General features: G+C 40.5%; 1 protein-coding gene across 1 annotated transcript in view; it reads left to right on the top strand.

Annotated features, from left to right (window-relative positions):
- Positions 1-24,080, top strand: part of ADGRV1 (adhesion G protein-coupled receptor V1) — a 537,422-nt gene that overhangs the window by 424,668 nt on the left and 88,674 nt on the right. Inside the window, exon 86 of the mRNA XM_068981126.1 lies at positions 13,657-13,814. Coding sequence (XP_068837227.1) covers positions 13,657-13,814 — 158 coding nt within the window. The remainder of the gene's footprint in view (positions 1-13,656; positions 13,815-24,080) is intronic.

The raw sequence follows: 24,080 nt of genomic DNA on the forward strand, positions 1-24,080 counted from the left end.
ACTTCTCCTCCTTCCCCCTCTCGCAGATTCTCTGTGGACACAGGCAGATCATCTTCTTTGCATGACTAAATCACACTCAGTATCTGCTGATTGGCAAGGAATTCTGGAGGGAAAAAAGCTGCTATCAAACCCCACCTCTTCCGTGAAGCATTCCCTCACTACCCCAATTTAAAGACTTTTCTATCTTTAAATTCATACTATTTGACTTTTCCCAAACAGATAAAAATGGTCCTAGATGTTCATCCTTCCTTCTAACCTGTACTTTTTTATTCAGACACAGGTTAAGTCTTGTGTAGACATAAGAGGATTTGGGCTTAGTAATAGATGATGATAATCATCATAGATATCTTTACTGAGTACCTACACTGTGTCAGGCTCTGATCCAAGAGATTTACATTCAGTTCTCATTCCACTCTTACAAAGCAGTTGCTATTGTTCACTCCATTTTATTTTTTTAGGAAACTGAAGTATGGAGAAGCTCATTACTGGCCCAGGTCACAGAGTTAATAAAAGGGATACCAAGGATTGACTCAGACAGTCTGATTCCAGAGCCTTCATGCCTTCATTCTTAACAGTACAGTCTTTTTTTTTTTTTTGTAAGCAGTATTATCCTATTCCAATAAAGAGACTTTTACCCACTCTGTCCATCTCCCTACATGTAAATTGTCAGTAGCAAGATCAGTTTCCTTTGAGAAAATTATTTACATAAATCATAAAGGAAACCATTTTATATCTCTATATCTGGTGTCTAGGTTAGGACTTTCCTACTTGGGACTTTCAAATGTTGCTTCTACATCCATGTGAGCTAATCCTGAAGATTTCAAAACTTCAAAGCAAGTGAAATGTGTCATTTCCCATCAAAGCTGGGGATTCCCCATAGCGTGGTTGGAACTTTGGTCTCCATTTGCTTCCAGTTTTACTTTCCTTTTCTGAAATTGATCCATGAACTCTGTCTTGTTTTCTCCAGGTATTTTGTCCCGTATTTCTTAGCCATTTAAGCATTTATTAGATATCTCTCACAGGTTGGCAGTATTTTATGGGATTTTATCACATTCGCTCATTGTTATATTGTATTTTCTTGCTCCAAGACTCTTCCGGGAAGAAGTTATATCTTTTACATTTGCTAAGTTTCCAGGTGAAACTGTAGTATTGCAGAACATATAAAAATACTCAATAAATACTCATTAATTGTAGTGTCATAGATGAGCTTTAACAACTGCCTCGTATGAACATATTAAGGGTGTTTAGATATCTTATACCCAACTGAATGCAGAGTTCCAAAGAATAGCAAGGAGAGATAAGAAAGCCTTCTTCAGTGATAAATGCAAAGAAATAGAGGAAAACAATAGAATGGGAAGGACTAGAGATCTCTTCAAGAACATTAGATATACCAAGGTAAATACCAAAATATTTACCAGCATTTTGTGTAAAGTGAAATGAAGTCACTCAGTCATGTCCGACTCTTTGTGACCTCATGGACTGTGGCCTACCAGGCTCCTCTGTCCATGGGATTTTCCAGGCAAGAGTACTGGAGTGGGTTGCAATTTCCTTCTCCAATTTTGTGCAAAGATGGGCTCAATAGAGGACAGAAGTGGCAAGGACCTAACAGAAGCGGAAGAGATTAAGAAGAGGTGGCAAGAATATACAGAAGAACTGTACAAAAAAGGTGTTAATCATCCAGGTAACCTTAATGATGTGGTCAGTCACCTGGAGCCAGACATCTTGGAGTGCAAAGTCAAGTGGACCTTAGGAAGCATAACTACAAACAAAGCTAATGGAGGTGATGGAATTCCAGCTGAGCCATTTCATATCCTAAAAGATGATGCTGTTAAAGTGCTGCACTCAATATGCCAGCAAATTTGGAAAATTCAGCAATGGCCACAAGACTGGAAAAGGTCACTTTCATTCCAATCCCAAAGAAGGGCAATGCCAAAGAATGTTCAAACTACTACACAATTGCACTTATTTCACATGCCAGCAACTTAATGCTCAAAATCCTTCAAGATAGGCTTCAACAGTACGTGAACTGAGAACTTCCAGAAGTACAAGCTGGATTTAGAAAAGGCAGAGGAACCATAGATCAAATTGCCAACATCTGTTAGAGCATTAAAAAAGCAAGGGAATTCCAGAAACATCTGCTTCATTGACTGCATGAAAGCCTTTGACTGTGTGGATCACAACAAACTGTGGAAAATTCTTCAAGAGATGGGAATTCCAGACCACCTTACCTGCCTCCTGTAAGCAGGTCAAGAAGCAACAGTTAGAACCAGACATGGAAAAAACGAGAAATTGGGAAAGGAATACGTCAAGGCTATATATTGTCACCTTGCTTATTTAACCTATATGCAGAATATATCATGTGAAATGCCAGACTGGATGCATCACAAGCTGGAGTCAAGATTGCCAGGAGAAATCTCAACAACCGCAGATATGCAGATGACACCACCCTTATGGCAGAAAGTGAAGAAGAAGCAAAGAGCCTCTTGAAGGTGAAAGAGAACAGCAAAAAAGCTGACTGAAAACTCAGCATTGAACAAATGAAGATCACGGCATCTGGTCCATCACTTCATGGCAAAGAGAAGGAGAAAAAAATGGACACAATGACAGATTTTATTTTCTTGGTCTCCAAAATTGCTGCAGACAGTGACTGCAGCCATGAAATTAAAAGATGCTTGCTCATTGGAAGGAAACTATGACAAACCTAGACAGTATATTACAAAGCAGAGATATCACTTTGCTGACAAAAGTCCATATAGTTAAAACTATGGTTTTTCCAGTAGCCATGTATGAATGTGAGAGTTGGGCCGTGAAGAAGGCTGAGCGCTGAGAAGACCCTTAAGAGTCCCTTGGACTGCAAGGAGATCCAACCAGTCCATCCTAAAGGACATCAGTCCTGAATATTCATCAGAAGGATTAGTGCTAAAGCTGAAGCCCCAGTACTTTGGTTACATGATGCAAATAGCCAACTCATTGGAAAAGAACTCAATGCAGGGAAAGATTAAGGGCAAGAGGAGAAATGGGTGACAGAGGATGAGATAGTTGGGTCCCATCACCGACTCAATGGACATGAGTTTGAGCAAATTCAGGGAGATAGTGAAGGACAGGGAAGCCTGGCGTGCCGCAGTTCATGGGATCGCAAAGAATCGGACACGACTTAGCGACTGAACCAAAATATCTTAAAAGACTTCTTTGATATGCTAACACAATACTCTGAAGACCAACATCCTTAAAAATTTCTTCACATTCAAAAAATTCAGCACATCAAATTGAATTGCACTCAGCAATAGAGTATTGCAGTTGAGAGAGAACTCTGTTATCTACAAGTTGACATGACCTTGAAATAATTGACATATCACCTCATCTATTTACATTATCTTTGTTTACTCAATAGTTCAATGTTACCACTGTTGTTTTCAGAATTAAAATTTTATAGAAAGCACAAGGAAATGTATAGTGTGTTTTAAACAGGGTCTGACTAACTTTGATTAACAATTAGTGATTTTAAGTCAACATTTAGGAACATTACTGATTAAAATGTGCTGTGAATATTAGCAAGAGTATAGATAATAAAAGGTGGGCTTTAACTGAGCATTCACTCCTATAGGGAATATGCTGGGCATTTTTTTCTTGGAGTATTTGCAACTTTCACATAAAGGCAGAAAAATCTGTGGACCTAATCTTCAGGACAATGTAATTTGGCCATTGTTCAGTAGTAAGTCTGTGTGTTCAGTCGCTTTAGTCATGTCCAACTCTTTGCGATCCCATGGTTGGTAGCCTGCCAGGCTCCTCTGCTCATGGGATTCTCCAGGCAAGAATACTACAGTGGGCTGTCATGCCCTCCTCCAGGGGATCTTCCCAACCCAGGAATCAAACCTGCATCTCTTATGTCTCTTTTATTGGCAAGCAGGTTCTTTATCACTGGTGCCACCTGGGAAGCCCTGAATGAAGATGGGAGGTGGTGCAAAAAGATTAATATTTTTTAGACTTTAATCTTGTATTCCCATGGTCACCTCTGTAAATTTATTTTTTATGAACTTAAAAAACTTGATGATTTTTCTGTTTTAAGATACAGGAAAGTAATAGGATTAATTAAGGGGGAAAAAACTTTTTTAGCCATTCATTAAGAGGCTTGGTTAGCAAGGAATAAAGATGGGATGCCTTTGAAGGCTCTAGGGCAATGATGTTTCTAGTACCAAACAATTTTGTTTTATGAGAACATAGAGCATTATTAGTACATGCAAAAAAGAACAAGTCAGCCTGACCTTATTCTGATTAAATTCTGAAAGGGCTTGATTCACTGGAACCTACCTGGAGTACAGTTGGCAAGCACTGACCACTAGACATATTTCAACAGTTTCACCAAGTTGTTCAAGGAACAGACTGCTCAGATTTGAGTTTCTTGTCGGGGGAGGGAAAAGGTCATTTGAAGGTATCATGATTTTCAGACTGTTTTTCATCAAATCTAATTTTAATTATTAAAATTTTGTTAATTAATTGTTAATATTTTGAGTGTTAAATGAGCTGGGGTGGGGGCAGGTGTCTCATTCATCAGAAGCTAATTATGTACAGTATAAGACTGCATTTATAATATGTCTGACTACTTCAAAATTTAAGGCAGTTTAATACTCAGTGAGGACTTCCCTGGTGGCTCAGATGGTAAAGCATCTGTCTACAATGCGGGAGACCCAGGTTTGATCCCTGGGTCGGGAAGATCCGCTGGAGAAGGAAATGGCAATCCACTCCAGTACTATTGCCTGGAAAATCCCATGGACAGGGGAGCCTGGTAGGCTACAGTCCATGGGGTCGCAAAGAGTCGGACATGACTGAGCGACATGGTCTGGTCTCAATACTCAGTGAATCAAGATATCTGTTCCTTCTGAACTAAGTGAGATAGGAGTGCTCCAATATGTCTTCATTTTTCTCTGCTCAGCCATTTCAAGTAATATAAGCATATGGACAAGTTTTAGGTACTAAAAGGTGAGACTGATCCTTCTTCTTTGGTCCCTTGTCAATGCATAGAGTTAGATAACAATGCTAACAGCGTGGTAGATTTGAGCTCTGAAACTGGTCGACATGGCAGTGATACCCTAGTGTGTCTTCAAGAGCAACACACTCTTTTAAAGAGTGTGTTTAAAGAATAGATGTGCGTTCACTTCTTTCTCTCATTATCACTTACTAGCTCTTTTTTTTTAACTATGGGCATTATCAGCTCAGTTCAGTTCAGTCACTCAGTCATGTCCAACTCTTTGCGACCCCATGAATCGCAGCATGCCAGGCCTCCCTGTCCATCACCAACTCCCGGAATTCACTCAGACTCACGTCCATCGAGTCAGTGATGCCATCCAGCCATGTCATCCTCTGTTGTCCCCTTCTCCTCCTGCCCCCAATCCCTCCCAGCATCAGAGTCTTTTCCAATGAGTCAACTCTTCGCATGAGGTGGCCAAAGTACTGGAGTTCCAGCTTTAGCATCATTCCTTCCAAAGAAATCCCAGGGCTGATCTCCTTCAGAATGGACTGGTTGGATCTCCTTGCAGTCCAAGGGACTCTGAAGAGTCTTCTCCAGCACCACAGTTCAAAAGCATCAATTCTTCGGCGCTCTGCCTTCTTCACAGTCCATCTCACATCCATACATGACCACAGGAAAAACCATAGCCTTGACTAGACGGACCTTAGTCGGCAAGTAATGTCTCTGCTTTTGAATATGCTATCTAGGTTGGTCATAACTTTTCTTCCAAGGAGTAAGTGTCTTTTAATTTCATGGCTGCAGTCACCATCTGCAGTGATTTTGGAGCCCAAAAAAGTAAAGTCTGACACTGTTTCCACTGTTTCCCCATCTATTTCCCATGAAGTGATGGGACCGGATGCCATGATCTTAGTTTTCTGAATGTTGAACTTTAAGCCAACTTTTTCAATCTCCTGTTTCACTTTCATCAAGAGGCTTTTTAGTTCCTCTTCACTTTCTGCCATAAGTTGCATGTAGAAACCCACTAAAACTACTTTAATTAAAAAAGTGGGGTTATAGAAGTGTGTGTACCCCACAGGCATTCTCACAGACATTCAAAAGCAGGAAATGAGGTCTGTGTGGACCTCAGAGGACCTGGAATCAGAATGCTGAAAGCCAGACCTCACTCTTCATCTCTCAGGGACCACAGAGTCCCTCAGTGCTTGTGGTGAGCATCTCAACGCTCCTGCAACCACCACCCCTCAATTTCTCCATCCCTTATTCTGTATCTGCGTTGTGTGCTTACTCCAGCATGGCTGTTTGCCATGAATTTATAACGGCTCTAGCACCCACTGCTGCTGCTGCTGCTGAGTTGCTTCAGTCATGTCTGACTCTGTGCAACCCCACAGACAGCAACCCACCAGGCTCCTCTGTCCCTGGGATTCTCCAGGCAAGAACACTGGAGCGGGTTGCCATTTCCTTCTCCAGTGCTTGCATGCATGCTAAGTCACTGCAGTCGTGTCCGACTCTGTGTAGCCCCACAGACAGCAACCCCCAGGCTCCTCTGTCCCTGGGATTCTCCAGGCAAGAACACTGGAGTGGGTTGCCATTTCCTCTTCTCTAGCACCCACTACTACCTGGCAATTGTCCATGTCACGTGCTCAAGAGCAGAAAGCTGATTGGCTTAGCTGAGTGTTTAGAGCAGAGTCACCAAGTTATAAATCATGGGCACACCAGAAGAATGGCTGTCTTTGGGCCAGGTGTCCATCTCAGAGCTGGTCACCTGCACTTGAGTGGTCTGTGGCTGTGGTGTGAGGATGGAGTCACAGGGCACCTGGGAGCACCTCTTTCAGAACCCGTGAGCAGTGTGGGCAGTTACGGAGCAAGTCTGTTGCTCTTACAGCTGCCAGAATCCTTGTTCCTTCAAGGGTGTTTGGAGGCAGCAGGGTTGAGTGTTTACCTCCCCCCACACCTATCGCAACCCAGCACTCCCCTTCTTGTTTCTTTCCACCGTCAGCAGATCTGTTGTGTTTCTCTCACTTTATTTGCTCTCTCTCTCTCTTTTCCTGTAATGAGAATGCTCAGGTTGCTAATCCCAGCTTCCGAAATATGGCAGAAGCTAATTCCCAGGCTTCTAAATATGACAGATTTCTGCTTCTCTATCCCCTTTTTTTTTGCCACTTTATTTTTTTTAATTGCAGGATACTTGCTTTACAGAATTTTGTGCTTTTCTGTCAAACATCAACAAGAATCAGCCATAGGTACACCCATGTCCCCTCTGCCCCAGCTTCCCTCCCCTCTCCCTCCCCATCCCACCCTTCTGGATTGTCAGAGAGCTCCTGTTTGAGTTCCCTGAGTCACACAGCAAATTCCCATTGGCTATCTATTTTACATATGCTATTGTAAACTTCCGTGTTACTTTCTCCATACATCTCACCCGCTCCCTCCTCCACTCCCCCCATGTCCATAGGTCTGCTCTCTATGTCTGTTTCTTTATTGCTGCCCTGAATAAATTCATCAGAACCATCTTTCTAGATTCCATATATATGCATCATTTTTGTTGCAGCACTATTTACAATAGCTGGAACATGGAGGCAACCTAGATGTCCATTGACAGATGAATGGATAAAGAAGCTATGGTAAATATAGACAATGGAATACTACTCAGCCATAAAAAGAATGCATTTGAGTCAGTTCTCTGTCCCTTTTACTTCCTACTGTTTTTCTCTCTCTGGTTCTTCAGGCTGCTATGACCACCCAGTGCAGCAAAGTCTCTGGGCCTGATTCTCCTTGAGGTTACATAGTCCCTTGGCTTCATGGCCAAAAAGAAGTAAAGATCAGTGAATTCATTAATTCCATTAAGCTACTTTATGCCCCAGGAGTGTGCTAGAAGAGCGCTTCTCCAGCTTTCATCGAGCACATGAAACGCCTGGGGATCTTGTTAAAATGTAGCTTCAGGAGCTATGTTATGGGGTGTGAGAACCTACATCTTTAACAGACTCCCAGGGAGTACGGATGATGCTGATGAAATAACAGTGCTTTGAGTCAAAGACTAGAATCATTTATTCAACTATGATCTTCTTGATGGAATGGACCATGTTTTAGGAATCTTTATCTGTCTTTCCATGGCCAGCACTGTACCTGGAATGTGAGAGATATTCAGAAGTTGCTTGGATTATGATTAAACTGAACACACAGGAAATATAGGCCTTTCTATGCCTACTTTTTTTAAGTGGGTGGTTTTCAAACATTGCTAGAAATCAGTGAAAATTTCTTAAGGGTCTGATTATGCAAAGGACTAGGAAAAATATTTTTTAAATTACAATCTCAGTCTTCAAGGAAAACACTGGCATCTTTTCTGCTAACTCTACTATGTCTTTGCTGGAAATGTGAAATAATTTTAGAATTACGGGGGTAGCAGAATGAGCCTATTTATGCTACTAGCATTTGACCTCAAATATTTTTTATGTCATTTTCATGTGTACAGTGAGGCTAATGTGACTGTTGTGGTGTTAATGTGTAATGAGCCATGTAAGGATTGAGTTTCGTGCCTGGAACAGGGTAAATGATCACTGCTAATACTGTTAGTAGTGGTAGTAGAAGTAGAAACATTAGTAGTAGTATTTAAGATTATTTTATCCTGCTAACTCAGCTTAGGAAAATACTTTGTTCTCCCTCTTCTTCTCTAAGTCCATACATTATCCTAATAAGAGATTTCACTTTGTAGGGCTTACCTACAATTTAGTCTTAATATCATCCTTGTTTGGAATTTAAAGTTATAGGAAAGTGAATTTTAGAACTCAACTGTGTGCACTATAGCAGAAGGACAGAAAGAAGACTTTATTTTTGTACCTTGCAGCTAGTTAAATTGTTCTTTTCACTCCAATGTCTTCATAAATTGATTCGTGAGAAAAAATTAATGTGCTTAACAGGGTCTCCCTAAACCTCTCCAACCATTTTGGATGGGACTGAAAATACAGACACATACACAAAAATATATGCGTACACACATATATACATACACAAATTCACAGGTAAATTACAAGTGTATGTTTGATAATATAATCTTTGGAAAGGAGGTAAATTGAGCAGGCAAGGAAAGGACTGTTGAATGCATAAGTATTGGCTTAGATATTAGTTATAAATGATAAACATCTACGTAATGAATAACATCTGTATTCTTCAACTAATAGGGCCAGTAAACTGATGTACTTTCTGCACAAAGCAGAAAACATTTGGTGATGAAGGAACAATTCTTGATTCATCATACATTTTAAAATTTCTAGAATAAAATTGGCAGACCATCTCTTTTTTTTCCCATATAAAGAAGGGCATCACCATGATGGTCCATGTGGAAAAGGAAAGGCTGGTTGGAGCAGCAATGTAACCGTGACATAGGTGCCATCATTGAAGAAATCTCCCCTCCTGGGGAAGGTTGGCATATGAGCCTGTGAATCATAACTATTATCGTTGTCTTGTTGAGGAGAAGCGCTTAGAAAGAAGACCTAGGAACATACATTTATTATTCTTTCATTACCTAGTTCCTTTTTCATTACCTATGTAACCCAGATGTAACCCACGTGTCAGCTGCCTGGATCGCTTCAAGTCCTCCAGTGTACCAAGGTCAGCTTGTTCTCTAAAATATAATTAAAATGGACTCAAATCACAGACTCATGTACAGGGAGTTCCCAGCATTCCGTCCAATATTTACAGCAGTTGTAAGTGAAGCCTTTGTCTCTCCTGGACTCTTGGCTTCTGAGCTCCTCCTTATGCTGATTTCATACAAGAATTAAAACAACAGAAAAAAAACCTGAAATACCCTATGCCGCCCACATAATTTATTTAAATCAAGTTGAGTAATGCAAGTGGAAACACTTCAATAAGTATAAAGAGCTACCTACGGGAGGTAATAATCTTAACTAAATGAGAAAGTGACATAAGGCGTTGTGAATGCTCCAGGGTAGACTTGAAGAGAAAAGCTGAAGGTAATGAAACAATATCCACTCATTTCATCTGGCTGAAAATAGAAAAAAGGATGAAGTCCTGGCAGGATTTTGAAATAAAGTCAGATTGTCTGTGGGTTATAATAAGAAAAAAATTTACCCATGAAACTTTAAAAGGGAACAACAACAAAAAGTTAGTCATGGGATTACCAGAACCCAAAAGAAATATTTAACACCAGAAGAGAGCAGGGCCACCAGAATGCTTTGAAGCCGGTTGAGCTGGTAATTAGAAGGAACAACTTTGCTCATCCTTTTTAAGAAAGCAAATCCACATGGCCTTTGTCTCATTTTCTGGTAACTGCCAGAGCTGTCCTTGAAGCAGTAAGTTGCCAGCACGTTAATCAGCTGCTTCCACAGCCCTGTGTATGCATAGCATTCAGCCTGCTTGCTTCTTACATTATTTTTCCAAGAATTTGTTCCCGGCCTTACTTCAGAAAGCATTTTGAACGTAATAGTCACAGTTTCCCAACTCCCCACATCACTGTCCTGTGATCAAATCTTCAGACTACCTGGATGGACTGTATATCTTCTTCAGTTGGACTAAAGAAAGTTCTGGTCAATGAGGCTTTTTTTTTCTCTTGCAAGAATAGGATATAGTTCACTTGGGCTTCCCTGGTGGCTAAAGAATCTGCCTGCAATGCAGGAGGCCAGGGTTATATCTCCAGGTTGGGAAGATCCCCTGAAGGAGGAAATGGCTACCCACTCCAGTATTCTTGCCTGGAGAATCCTATAGACAGAGAAGCCCGGCAGGTTACAGTCTGTGGGGTCCCTAAGAATCAGACACGACTGAACAACTAACTTCTACTTTTCTTTCAATAGTTCATTTATCTTGGGAACTTTTAAGTGTACGGGCTTTCCTTGTGGCCCAGCTGGTAAAGAATCCGCCTGCAATGTGGGAGACCTGGGTTCCATCCCTGGGTTGGGAAGATCCCCTGGAGAAGGGAAAGGCTACTCATTCCAGTATTCTGGCCTGGAGAATTCCATGGACTGTAGAGTCCGTGGGGTCGCAAAGAGTCGGACACAACTGAGCGACTTTCACTCACTCACTTTAAGTGTATGTCACAAGCTCCCCCTGCATTCCGTGGCTCCAGTCACCCTAGTGGGTGCCCTGACTGCTGTCTCCGCCTGTGGGTTACCCTTTCAGCCCTGTCTCCAGTGTTCCTGTTTCAGCAGGGTTGCCTGAGCCCCTCATCCCTCAGAGAGAGAGTGCACAAGACAGAGACTTTCTGTTGGAGGGAGATGGGGATTGGAGTCACAGGAGTGGGTGAGGGAGACCCCTGCAGGACTGTAGGGCCTGAGGTGAAGAGGCAGGCAGGAGGGGTTGCCAACTGAGAGACCCCGGGGGCCAAAGCCCTCCTTGTTCATGACCTGGCCCCGTGCTGCGTGTGTGGAGGGCAGACTTAGGGCCCTCTCAGGAGCCTGATACTAACAAGCAATCACAACTTGTGGGTCTCTGAAGAAACAGAGGGGAAAAGGGTCGCTTCAGGACTGGGTCATTTTCCTGCCGCTTTCTCTGAGAGAATGGTTCAGCACAGCCATGTCACTGTGCAAGCAGGGAGAATTGCCAGAAAGTTCCCCCTCTCTCCCCAAAGACACCACAGGCATGTCTGCTTCCTACTAACCTCTCAGAGGATCACTTGGCCCAATTTGCTTTTGGGCCAGGGTGGTAATGTGCTTCACTGGAGTTCTTTCCAAGGATTTCCTCTAAGGTAAACAAAAGTTTTCAGGAATGCCCTTCACACCAACAGATGAGATGCCAACATGGCCTGCCACCAGAAAGGGTAGGTGTTGGAGAGCCAAACCTGAATACCGTAGCACTCTGTACAAGATGTTCATCATCCCAAAGCAGCTCACAGTAGACTCAGCAATTATCCCCATTTTACATCCTGAGAGTGAATTGTGATGACATTTCTCAAGATAAAAAGAAAGCACTGAAGCCCATGTGACTTCCTTTGTCAGTGTCTGCATTTGTCTAAGCTGCTTTGAGCCAGTCTGTAGCAGTGAAGCCATAATTCAGATGAAAACAATAAGAAATCATTTAAAGTCAGTGTACATGAAAGTGAGTAGCCCACATGACTACTATTTTTAGTGCAGAAATATATTCAAGATCAAAGCCATTAATGTTTGCTTATTTTATTTAATCATGTGCCTTTTACCTGGAAGATGCAGGTCTTATAACATACAAATGAGTGTACAGGGAAAGTTTCAGGCTTTATGCTGTCCAAATTAAATTCTGAAAAGCCAGAAAATTCATCATTTTGACATCTCTTTACAGATGCAGAATGTGTGTTGAAATATCTCTTGAAATGTGTCTTGTTTACTTAAGGAGTACATTTAGCAGATCATGTTAATTAGAAGTAATATCTGAGTAAAGTCTTTCATAATGTATCTCATTTTAAACATAAAAATCAAGGAGCTAATTTCCCAAGTTGTGAGAATGGATATTCCCTCTCATTATCTGTATTTTGGATTTTGAGGTTTTCTTGTAAGTAAAAGTTTATAGCATCTTGAGTTTTTACAGCATTGCTTGAGTTTCCAGCATCCCCCCCCCCTTTTTTTTTTTTACTATATAATAGTCTAGGTTTACAGATATTATGTATTAAGAAATGGAGAAGTTGGGGAAATTTTTTGAAAAGAGACATTGCCTACTCTTGAAATTCCTTGTAAAGTATTATTGTCATATAAGTTGTAGGAGGTGTGTCCTCTATAAGAATACTTCAGAAGCACAATTTTAGATATTGAGAACCTTTCTAACCATTCTCCATTTTGAGTTGTTTGTGTGTGTGTGTGTGTGTGTGTGTGTGTGTGTGTGTGTGACAGATTTCATATAAACAGAATTTTTATGGTGCATGGGTAAAAACTTCCAATTACATCTCTGAAACCATTTTCTATGGAATTTCAGTGTTACCAAAATATGTAATGTTAAGTTTACCTTAAACCTCATTGACCTGAATAAACTCCATGAGTAATAGATACAATTATATAGTATAGCTTCTAGATGGAAAATTGTCATCATTTTCAAGAGCATGAATGGCTCTGGGGAAATGTACAGCTTAGGAATGACAAAACTGTCATTCACTCAGAACAAAATTGTGGAAATGACAGAGTTGAGCCCTGGGAATCCTCAAATTTGCCTTTAAACAATACCTTCTTCAAACTAGTGGTTACCAGTGGGGAGAAGAAAGGGGGAAAGGCAATATAAGGATAGGGAGCTAAAGTGGGAACTATTAGGTATAAAATAAGCTACCAGGATATATTATACAACACAGGGAATATAGCCAATATTTTATCACTATAAATGGAGTATAATCTTTTTTGATAGTTTTTTATTTTATTATTGGAGTATATTGCTTTACAACGTTGTTTTAGTTTCTGCTGTACAACAGGAATCAGCTGTATGTATCCATATATCCCCACCCTCTTGAATCTCCCTTCCACTCCCCCAATTTCTCAAACTTACTTGACCATAACCCTTTTCTGAGGTTTTCTGAGCCCCTCAGGATACACATGTTCCGTGGAACCCATTTTGTGAAGCACTGGGCTAGATTTAGTCATGTAGCCGCTACGCAAACAGAACTCCAGTTTGGCAAACCAAGAAGCTGCTGTTGCCAGCCCTGAGATGCAAAGAGCGAGTATAAAGTGTTGTGGCGCACGGTGCATTTAGAAATGTGGGTGTTGAAGCCGAGTTCTCTCTTCTCTGGTCTCTTCCAGGTGTTTCATCCCAAACGTCTACGCGGCTCTGTTCACTGCAGCCCTCGTCCCAGTAACGTGCCTCGTGGTGGTGTTCGTGGTGTTCACCCACGCCTACCAGGTGAAGCCACAGTGGAGAGCATACGATGACGTCTTCAGAGGAAGGACAAATGCTGCAGGTTTGTGGGCAACCGTATTCGCACTTTGGAGCTGGGCACTTTAAACGGGGGGAAAAAGTCACTGAATGATCTCTTTATCAAGAACAGGAAGGAGGTTAGACTCAGCTTTCAGCTCTGAAGCCAGAAGTTACAGTTCTCTGATTTCTCCTGCTCCTTGGGCCTTCCTTGCAACCTCTCTCTCTTCAGGGCTCTGCAGGTTTCGTTGCTGGTGCCAGTTTTGTCCCTAAGATATTAATATTCAAGTAAATGACTCACAGCCTTTGGGAGCTGCTTCTCTAAGCATTTTTCAACTCAAGCAGTAACAACCTGGGTTCAACCTGTGAAATCTGTTCATTTCTTGCAGACTCTCAGACTTTGTCACAAACAAACCATCCTAATGCTTGTGAGTGCTGTGTTTTGCATGTGGAGTTCTGAGTGTGCGGACAGATGTTTAAAAGCATATGTGACCAGACAGCTTCATAAGTGGCTACACATGTCTGGTTACTTAAGAGTGCAAGTCTTTCCAGCTCAAATTGGCTTTCACTACCAGCTCATTTTTTCCCTTTGAATCATACTTAACACCGGTTTTTATGATCTGATTCTTTTTCTGTTGTTAGATTAGGGTCTCTTAGGAATGTTTTTAAAGAATGATAACCAAATACCTACATACAGAAAACCCAATCTAAAATGGTTTGAGTGACTGGAATATTGAGAATCTAATGAGTTGGGGAATGGAGGAATCCCTCTTGGGCCAAGAGGAAGACTAGTCTTTTCTATAAGATCAGTTAAAGATAAGTCAGTTGCTCAGTCGTGTCCAACTCTTTGCGACCCCATGGACTGTAGCCCGCCAGGCTCCTCTGTCCATGGAATTTTCCAGGCAAGAATACTGGAGTGCATTGCCATTTCCTTCTCCAGGGGATTTTCCTGACCCAGGGATTGAACCCAGGTCTCCAGCACTGCAGGAAGACTCTTTACCATCTGAGCCACCAGGGAAGCCCAAGTCTTTTCTAAATTTTTGCAAATCTAAAGCCAAAGGAATGAGAGAAGTTCTTCACATGTTAAGTACTGTCCAGAGTTTAAGCAAGATGCCATCCATGAAGTCACTTAGAATAGTGTCTAATACATTATTAGAGGCTCAATAGATACTGTCTCTTATATGCTAATAAAAAGATTCATTCTAACATAATAAAAGCCTCTAGTTCGTAAACTCTGTCAGGGAAGATGCAAAAAGATTTTCCTTGTAGTGTGAAGAGAAAGGACTCTTTTATATTAACTTATGGGGTAGTTTGTAGGAGAGCTGTATCTAGCCAACTCTTCCCTCTTCTCTCTGATTTAGCGTGCAGTTATTATGTGGGCAAAAATAGCACTTAAAGTTATGATTAAACTTAGATTCTTCCATTAGAAAAGCAATGTTTGATGTAGAAATTGTACTTTTTCATGGACATAGAATTTATCCAGAAGCTGTGCTTTTATTCAACTTGAGATTCATTCTGTTAAAATAAATATTCTCTTTTGAAGGCAAAGTTTGTTTCTCCCTAGTAGGAAGATTTATTTTTTTCTGTACACTATATAGAAGTGCCAGTGTTTGCGTGTTTCAGTACTGATAACATCATAAAGGCCTAACCTAATGAGTTAGTCTTTTTCATTCCTGAATCACCCCTGTGCCTTTTGGATATGATCCATGGATACAGTAGATAAACAATGCTCCAATTCTCTGAAAAACAGCTCTCAAGCACTGAACATAAAATCTCTAGAACACTTGTATCTCAACTGGAGAACCTCTCTTACAATGAAATATATTAATAGAAGCATTGCTCTTATTATAGCTTTTCAAATAAAAAAAACAGTTATGGCAGTTGTGATTTCCCTGCTCCCACTCAACCTAACAGTCATTATCTCACTTGGACTTTTAAACAGTGTTTTCCTAGTTAGTCACTAGTTCCAGTTCTTGTCCATTTCATTTTCTTAGATGTCTATATTTCAACAATGTCAAGTGGCTCCCCTCACTCTCTATCTAGCTTTACAATCATTCATCTTTATTGCCCAAAAGAAAGTCCAGGCTCTTTGTAACACTAGAGTCTCTATGCATTCACCCCGGGCCGTCTTATCACCCCCAAGTTAGTTACCCCTCAGCCTATGTTCTGACCATGTCATTGATTCAGTTTTACTCATCCTTGAAATTACCTGATCTGTCATCTTTGCTCATGTAAGATGTCCTCTATGAACTCCTCATCATTAGTTGATTAAAAAAAGAACTCATGTGTTTAATAAATAATGAGAGAAAATGTAGATGAAAGAGGTGTAAGGGACTTACTATGCTCCCTTAATCTATCCTAGCTCCCCAAAGCCATCCTCAATAAATGCATAATCTCAGTAAAAAAATGTGTGCTGAACAATCCCAAGTTGACTCCTTCCAACAAGATACTGCTCACTTTTTTATGGAAATTGTGGAAGCTCCCAGTATGCTACTTCTTCCATGAAAAGTGAAATTAACGTCTTTACCGCACCAAATAAGAATTACTCATCCTTCTATGATTTTAAAGCACTTTGCTGCTATGGCCATTAGAGCCCTAAACACTTACTTCAGAATGGAATGGTGACTTGTTTTGGTGTGTGTGGCTGATTTCCTTAATAAATTATGGATTCCTAAAGGGCAAGGACCATTTATTATTCATCTCTGCATCACCAGAGCCTCGTGGAATGCTTAGTGGATAGCAGGAGCATAATTAGTATTTGTTGACTGAATAAACTAATAATCATCTATGCACCATAAAATCTTATAATTATAGGAATGCACCCGCAAGCTAAATATAGCATTAAGAAGAAGAGGAATCTGTCATATCATCCAAAGTAGAAATTATGGAATTTATCTCATTGATCTGTTTGTAGATACCCCTTTGAAATTTATTATTAGGACTATTATTTTTTCCTTCTATGATTCCCAAAACTATGTGTTCAGCCTTGACCTCTGACTTGATACTTTACATTTTATTTGAAGCCTCCTTTAACTCTCCTACACTTGAGTATGTTCCACTTAGCTCAAATTCAAAATGTCAAGAAAAAAAATGTTTGTCTACTCAGGGCCATTTGATAATCTCTTTGAATCTGTCTGCTAAAATTCCATTGCCTTGACCTAAAAAATATTGTCAAGTTGGGACTGTAAATTCACGTTTTGCCCATTTTGCTGTTCCAAATGCATCGCAGTTAATGACAAGATATAACAAGAAAATATTAAGAAGAAGATGAAATGGGGATCAGAAACACAAAGTGGAATGTAAGCTGGGCTGCAGCCAAGGGCCTGGTGTTTTCTGGGTCCACAAGCTTGTGAATGCAGAAGTATCTCAACTGCTGTGGTGGTAAGCTGGGATTTAGAGGTCTCACGCAAGGCAGGTAGACTGGAGCAGCAGCGCCTGCAGGAAAGGTGTCTGCGAAAGGACCGCCACTGAGGTGTGGGCTTTGGCTTAGGGGTCTGGGAGCCCAAGGAGAAAGCAGAGGAAGAATCTTGTCAGGTTCCTGGGCCAGACTCTCTAGAGTTCGCAGTTTTATCTGCCATATTTGTATGTCATTATGGGGGTAGAAGACCCAGGATATCAAATTAGCCTTCTTTGGACAGGAAGGTTAAATGGAGGCCACCATAAAACCATTAGACAGAAAGAGGTAGCCAGAGAGGAAGACAGAGACTAGGGGAGAGAGAGAGTGAGCAAAGAAGCACATGCTTTCCACTTGACTGGCTGCAATGTCAAAGATCCAAACGCTGGAAGAAAACTGGTGGAGACAGCCCTTCAAATCACCGATCAAAAAGATAAATATAATCCAGAAAAACATATAAGGATAAACTATACATAACTTTGGTAATTATGTTTGACTCTTCAAAAAGATAAAGCAGGAATCGGCAAACTATGCCCCTACCAGCCACTCACCTGTTTCCTCATTTTATCTATTTCTTTGTTCACAGCTTTATTGAGATATAGTTTACGTGTCATAAAGTTCATGTATTTAAACTGTAGAGTTCACTGGTATTTATTATATTTATATAGTTGTACAACTATCACCATAATCTAATTTTAGAATATTTTCATCATCACTCAAAAAACCCCATATGCGTTAGCAGTCACTCCCCATTCTCCACTTCCCTGGGCCCTAGGTAACCATTAATCAGCTTTCTGTCTCTGGAGATTTGTCTGTTCTGCACATGTCTTATAAGGCGATCATAGAATAGGTGGTCTTTCAGATCTGGCTTCTTTCACTTAGCATAGTGGTTTCCTAGTTTATCTGTTTTATAGCATGTATCAGTACTTAGTTCTTTTCATTGCCAAATAATATTGCACTGGATGAACATACTACATTTTTGCTTATCTGTTTATCAGTTGATGGACATTTGGGTTGTTTTCGCCATTTGGCTATTATGAAGAAGGTTCCTATGGACATTCATGTACAAGATTTTTTATTAATATATGTTTTCATTTCTCTTGGGTATATATACCTAGAATTGGAATCTCTGCATCATATGATAACTGTATGTTTAACATTTTGAGGAACTACAAAACTGTTTTCCTAAATAGCTCCAGTGATCTGTTTTGTAAGTAAAGGGTTTTTTTTTGACACCCATCCACACCCATTTTTTTACGTATATTCTTGACTGCTTTCACAATACAGAGTTGAGTATATGTAGTTAAATAAATGCCATGTGGCCTGAAAAATCTAGCATATTTAATATCTGGCCCTGTATAGAAAATGTTTGAACATCAATCCCTCACATAAAGGCAGATATATCCACTCAAAGCCCTTAAACATAAGAAGCAAAAATAGATATAAACAAAATTAAAACACAGACCAATATGAAAATGAAAAAATTTCAAAAATCTTGGCAATGAAAATACTAGTAGTTGAAAATTTTAAATATCTTAATATTTGAGATAAGATACAGATGAGACACACAAAAGAGGGAATTAATTAGAATCTGAAACTAAGATTGAGAAATTTATCAGTGAAACCTGCGAAAAAAGAGAAAATAGGAAAACAGAGCTAAGAAGTATGAGTACACATTGCCAGAAGAAAAGAATACAGGGAATGGAGAAAAAGATTTGAACAGGTAATTGCTGAGAATTTTCTAGAATTGAAGAAAAAAATAACATAACTACACATAAATATCCATTGTTAAAAAAAAATCAGAAGGAGGTGGAAGAATGCTAAAAAGTCTAGTATGTTAGTAAAGTTCTCATGTATATTTTTGAAAACCTGGATAGTAAATACCTTTTCTTTGCTTCTCATATTCCTTACTGTTAGAATAATTGGCACAAACCCCATTCAGGAGTTTGGAGTCTACAGTGGATGCAGATGCTGCCAAGTTCTCTAAAAACCTAACTTTCAAAGCAGCACAGACTGGTCCCAAGCCTCTTCTCTTGTTTCCTATGAGGTTCGTGCACACCCGGTGTACACTTTATACCCGAGAAGGGGGGCAGTTCTGATTATAGTCATCCCTCTGTATCACTGGGTTCTGTATTTGAAGATTCAACCAACTATGCATCAGAAAATATTTGGGAAAATAACATTTCAGAAAGTTCCAAAAGGCAAAACTTTAGTTTGTCCCACGCTGGCAACTATTTACATAGCATTTACATTTTGTTTACATTGTATTATAAGTAATCTTGAGATTATTTTAAATATTCCAGAGGATGTGGGTAGGTTATATGCAAATACTACACCATTTTGTATAAAGGACTTGAGCATCCTTGAATTTTAATTTCCTACAGAGTTCTAGAACTAATCCCCCATGGAGAGAGGAAAGACTGTAGTCTCAAGCAGGTCCAGCCTATTTCTCTACAATTCCAAGCATGCAAAAGTGACCCTTTTTCCTAATGCAGCTGAGATGGTTTATGGTTTAGCTTTATTTTGCCCTGCATTTTTAAACTGGATGAGCATTTTCAGATATTGCAGTTAACCCTTGAAGAGCACGAATTTGAACTGTTCAGATCCACTTACACACAGATGTTTTTCAGTAGCTATGTACTACAGTACTATAGACTTCCCTGGTGGCTCGGGTGGTAAAGAATCTGCCTGCAATGCAGGAGACCCAGGTTCAGTCCTGAGCCCAGAAGGCCCCCTGGAGAAGGGCATGGCAACCTCTGTCCATAGGGTTCTCCAGGCAAGAACACTGGAGTGGGTTGCCATACCCTTCTCCAGGGGATCCTCCGGACTCAGGGATTGAACCTGGGCCTCCCACGTGGCAGACAGATTCTTTACCATGTGAGCCGCCAGGGAAGCCTAAAGAGTTGGACACAACTGAGTGACTTTCAGTTTTACTTTTCACCATACTATACCACCTGCTGTTGGTTGAATCCTCAAAAGCAGAAAATATACATAGTATTATGTACAGAACTATAAAGTTATATGGGGATTTTTTACTCCGAGGGGTGTGGCATCCAACCTGTGCATTGTTCAAGTGTCAACTGTATGAGATAGTATTATGAGAAATACATTCTCAAATAATAAATCGAGTTGAAAGTTGGGACTTCCCTGGCAGTCCAGGGTTGAAGACTCCATGCTTCCACTACAGGAGAACGTGTTCTCCCTCCTGGTTGGGAAATCAAGATCACGTATGCTGCATGGTGTGGCCAAAACAAGAGTAAAGAAAGAGTTGAAAGTAAATCCCCTTTTCTTAAAGAAGCATGGTTTCCTGATGTTTCAAACTGCTAGGTTTTAAGTAATTTTGATCAAACCTTGTAAAGAGTGTTTTTTTTGCTTATTTACAAATTACTTTTAGCAATGAGTGAAATGCATTATGAGACGGAAAGGTCAGTTTATACTTTCCGTATAGCTAAGCTGTTTTTCATTTTTTCATAACTGGAATAATTATGATTACATATTTATCTTAGAGATTTAGGTTTGGTAAACAAATGTGATGAGTTAACACCAGCATCAGGCCTGTTTGCATAACTTAAGAGCTTGCATCAGTTATTTTGCTGGACCTGGCCTCTTCCGTATTTCCATAGAACTGTTTTCCCAGCTAAGTACTCTTGTGCAGATTGGATGTGCCTGACAATAGGAGCAATTTTTTGGCAACACTTGTGTGTTGTTTATGTCTGCCCAGTATCAACCCCGTTATACTCTCTTGTTTTATTTTTAGTGACTTTTTTGCTCCTGACATCCCTTAATTTCAGAGCTCAAATTTCCACTGAAATCCAGAGGAAATGGAGAGCAGGGGAAGAGCTGCTAGTAAATAAAATACACTCTCTGCTGTAGTCTCCAGAGAGGGCCTCTGTCAGTCCCTCCCTTTCTGAGCGTGGCTGGAACAGTGATGTCAGTCTGTCTTCCTTCTGTGCCCCCTTATTACTCAACTGCTAAGTAACAGATTTTCAAAAGTCGACGACTCCTAATGAAATTCACTGGCCCCCTCCTTCAGCGAAGTGAGTGCGCAGTGAGAATGAGTCAGGATAAAGGTATGTTCCCTGAACTTAATTTCAATGTCTCAAACAGCCTTTTAAACAAAGCCTGTAATTTTAGGATTTGGTTTTGATCTCTGGCAATGATAAGCTTGTCTCTCCTTTTAGGCTCAATAGAGTTTACTGACTTTTTCTGATTCATCAGCCAGTTCTTATGATTCATGGATCAGGAAGGAAAATTAATTTGAATGAAAAGAGGAAGTAGATGATTACAAATCCCTTTCTTATAAAAATCCCACACATATGTTTCAGGATGATATGTAAAAATGTAAAGGTGGCTTGATCCAGCTGGCTATGTATAACATGAATCCAAGGTAGCTGGAATCTCCTGGTGCAATAATGGCTACTTCTCTGCGTGGTAATATATTTGAGAATGAATGCTTCTATTTCTTCTCAGATTCCATTTCTTTATATTTACTAATACTAATGTAAATCAAGATTCCATTGCTATTACAAAAATCACTGAAACCCAGTTATAATATTATGAAGTATCATCCCTTATATCCTGAGAATGAGTGACTTGTCTTCTCCCGGCATCTTAAAATATTTCTAAAAGAGTCCAAGGAAACTCATTAAAAGCCAAAGGAAAAAGAAGGAGAGGAAATCAGTTCAGTTCAGTCGATCAGTCATGTCTGACTCTTTGCAACCCCATGAACTGTAGCACACCAGGCTTTCCTGTCCATCACCAACTCCCAAAGCTTACCCAAACTCATGTCCATTGAGCCGGTGATGCCATCCAACCATCTCATCCTCTGTCATCAGGGTCTTTTCAAATGAGTCAGGTCTTTGCATCAGGTTGCTAAAGTATTGGAGTTTCAGCTTCAACATCAGTCCCTCCAATGAACACTCGGGACTGATCTCCTTTAGGATGGACTGGTTGGATCTCCTTGCAGTCCAAGGGACTCTCAAGAGTCTTCTCCAACACCACAGTTCAAAGCATCAATTTTTCAGCACTCAGCTTTCTTTATACTCCAACTCTCACATCCATACATGACTACTGGAAAAACCATAACCTTGACTAGATGGACCTTTATTGGCAAAATAATGTCTCTGCTTTTGAATATGCTGTCTAGGTTGGTCATAACTTTCCTTCCAAGGAGTAAGCGTCTTTTAATTTCATGGCTTCAATCATCATCTGCAGTGATTTTGGAGCCCAAAAAAATAAAATCAGCCACTGTTTCCCCATCTATTTGCCATGAAGTGATGGGACTGGATGCCATGATCTTCGTTTTCTGAATGTTGAGCTTTAAGCCAACTTTTTCACTCTTCTCTTTTCACTTTCACTAAGAGGCTCTTTAGTTCTTCACTTTCTGCCATAAAGGTGGTGTCATCTGCATATCTGAGGTTATTGATATTTCTCCCAGCAATCTTGATTCCAGCTTGTGCTTCATCCAGCCCAGCATTTCTCATGATGTACCCTGCATATAAGTTAAATAAGCAGGGTGACAATATACAGCCTTGACGGACTCCTTTTCCTATTTGGAACCAAATAGCTCGTAGTTAATGCAATACACACTGTGCTGTGTCCTCCAGCGATGGCCACCATCAGTTATTTCCCTCCCCTGATGAGTGTCCTACTCCCCACAAAAAGCAGTAGAGTCTGTTTCCCCTCCCTTTAACTTTTTGGACTTGCATAGAAGGTGAAAGTGTCTGTTGATAAGTTGTGCCTGACTCTTTGCAACCCCGTGGGCTATAGCCCACCAGGTCCCTCTGTCCGTGGAATTCTCCAGGCAAGAATACTGGAGTGGGTTGCCATTTCCTTCTTTGGGGATCTTCCCACCCCAGGGATCAAACCTGGGTCTCAGACATGCTTAGACCAAGATAATCTGATGGAAGTGATACTGCCCCATAATGGGTCAAGTGTTTAGGAGGACAGGCAGTTTCAGCTTCCTTTCTCTTAGAAGCCAGCCACAATTTAAGAAGTCTGATTACTCTGAGACAACCATGATATCAGCATCTCCAAGCTAGTTGTGTGGAGTGACCACATGAATAGGCATATTTAACCCGCCTCCAGGCTTCCCAGGTGGCTCAAACAGTAAAGAATCCACCTGCAATGTGGGAGACCTGGGTTCGATCCCTGGGTGGGGAAGATCCCCTGGAGAAGAGCATGGCAACCCACTCCAGTATTCTTGCCTGGAGAAGCCCCATGGACAGAGGCACCTGGTGGGATACAGTCCATGGGGTCACAAAGAGTCAGACATTACTGAGCAACTAACACATCAGCCCGCCGTTGTTTCAAGCATCCCAGCTCTGATTCCAGACATAGGGGTGAAGAAGCCTTCTTGTCAGATCCAGCCCAAGTAGACACCACACAGAACAGAAAACTGCCCGGCCCAGATTGTAAAATATTTTAAGCCACCAAGTTTGTTATGTAGCAATCAATAGCTGAAACGCTGTGGTTCTGGTGTCCTGATTTTTTGCACATCAGAATTCTAAGTATGTCATTGTCATTTTAAATTTTATTGTCATTTTTATTTTATTGCATCGTTTTAATTTGTATTGCCTGTCATTTCAAACACATATTGCAAAATTCTAAGTCTATCATTGTCTTTTTAAATTTTACATGGTTTATAAATACAAATGAAAAACACAATATGCTTTTTTTTCCCTAAACCAAAATTGAGGTTTCCACTGAAGTAAAGTAAAAGTAATCTTACCTAGTAATAGTACATACTTAAATCAGATCCAGAATGACCAATATTACAGGTTTCACATGTCCTTGGCAGAAAACTGCTTGTTTGCAGTCTACTCCCAGTTCCATTGCTGAAAAGAAAATAAAAAACAATACCTAAGGACCAAAGGAAAACTCCAGAACTCCTCGCTGCACAATAAACAATCTCTTCCA

This window comes from Capricornis sumatraensis, chromosome 9 (assembly GCF_032405125.1).
Source record: "Capricornis sumatraensis isolate serow.1 chromosome 9, serow.2, whole genome shotgun sequence".
Classification (NCBI taxonomy): domain Eukaryota; kingdom Metazoa; phylum Chordata; class Mammalia; order Artiodactyla; family Bovidae; genus Capricornis; species Capricornis sumatraensis.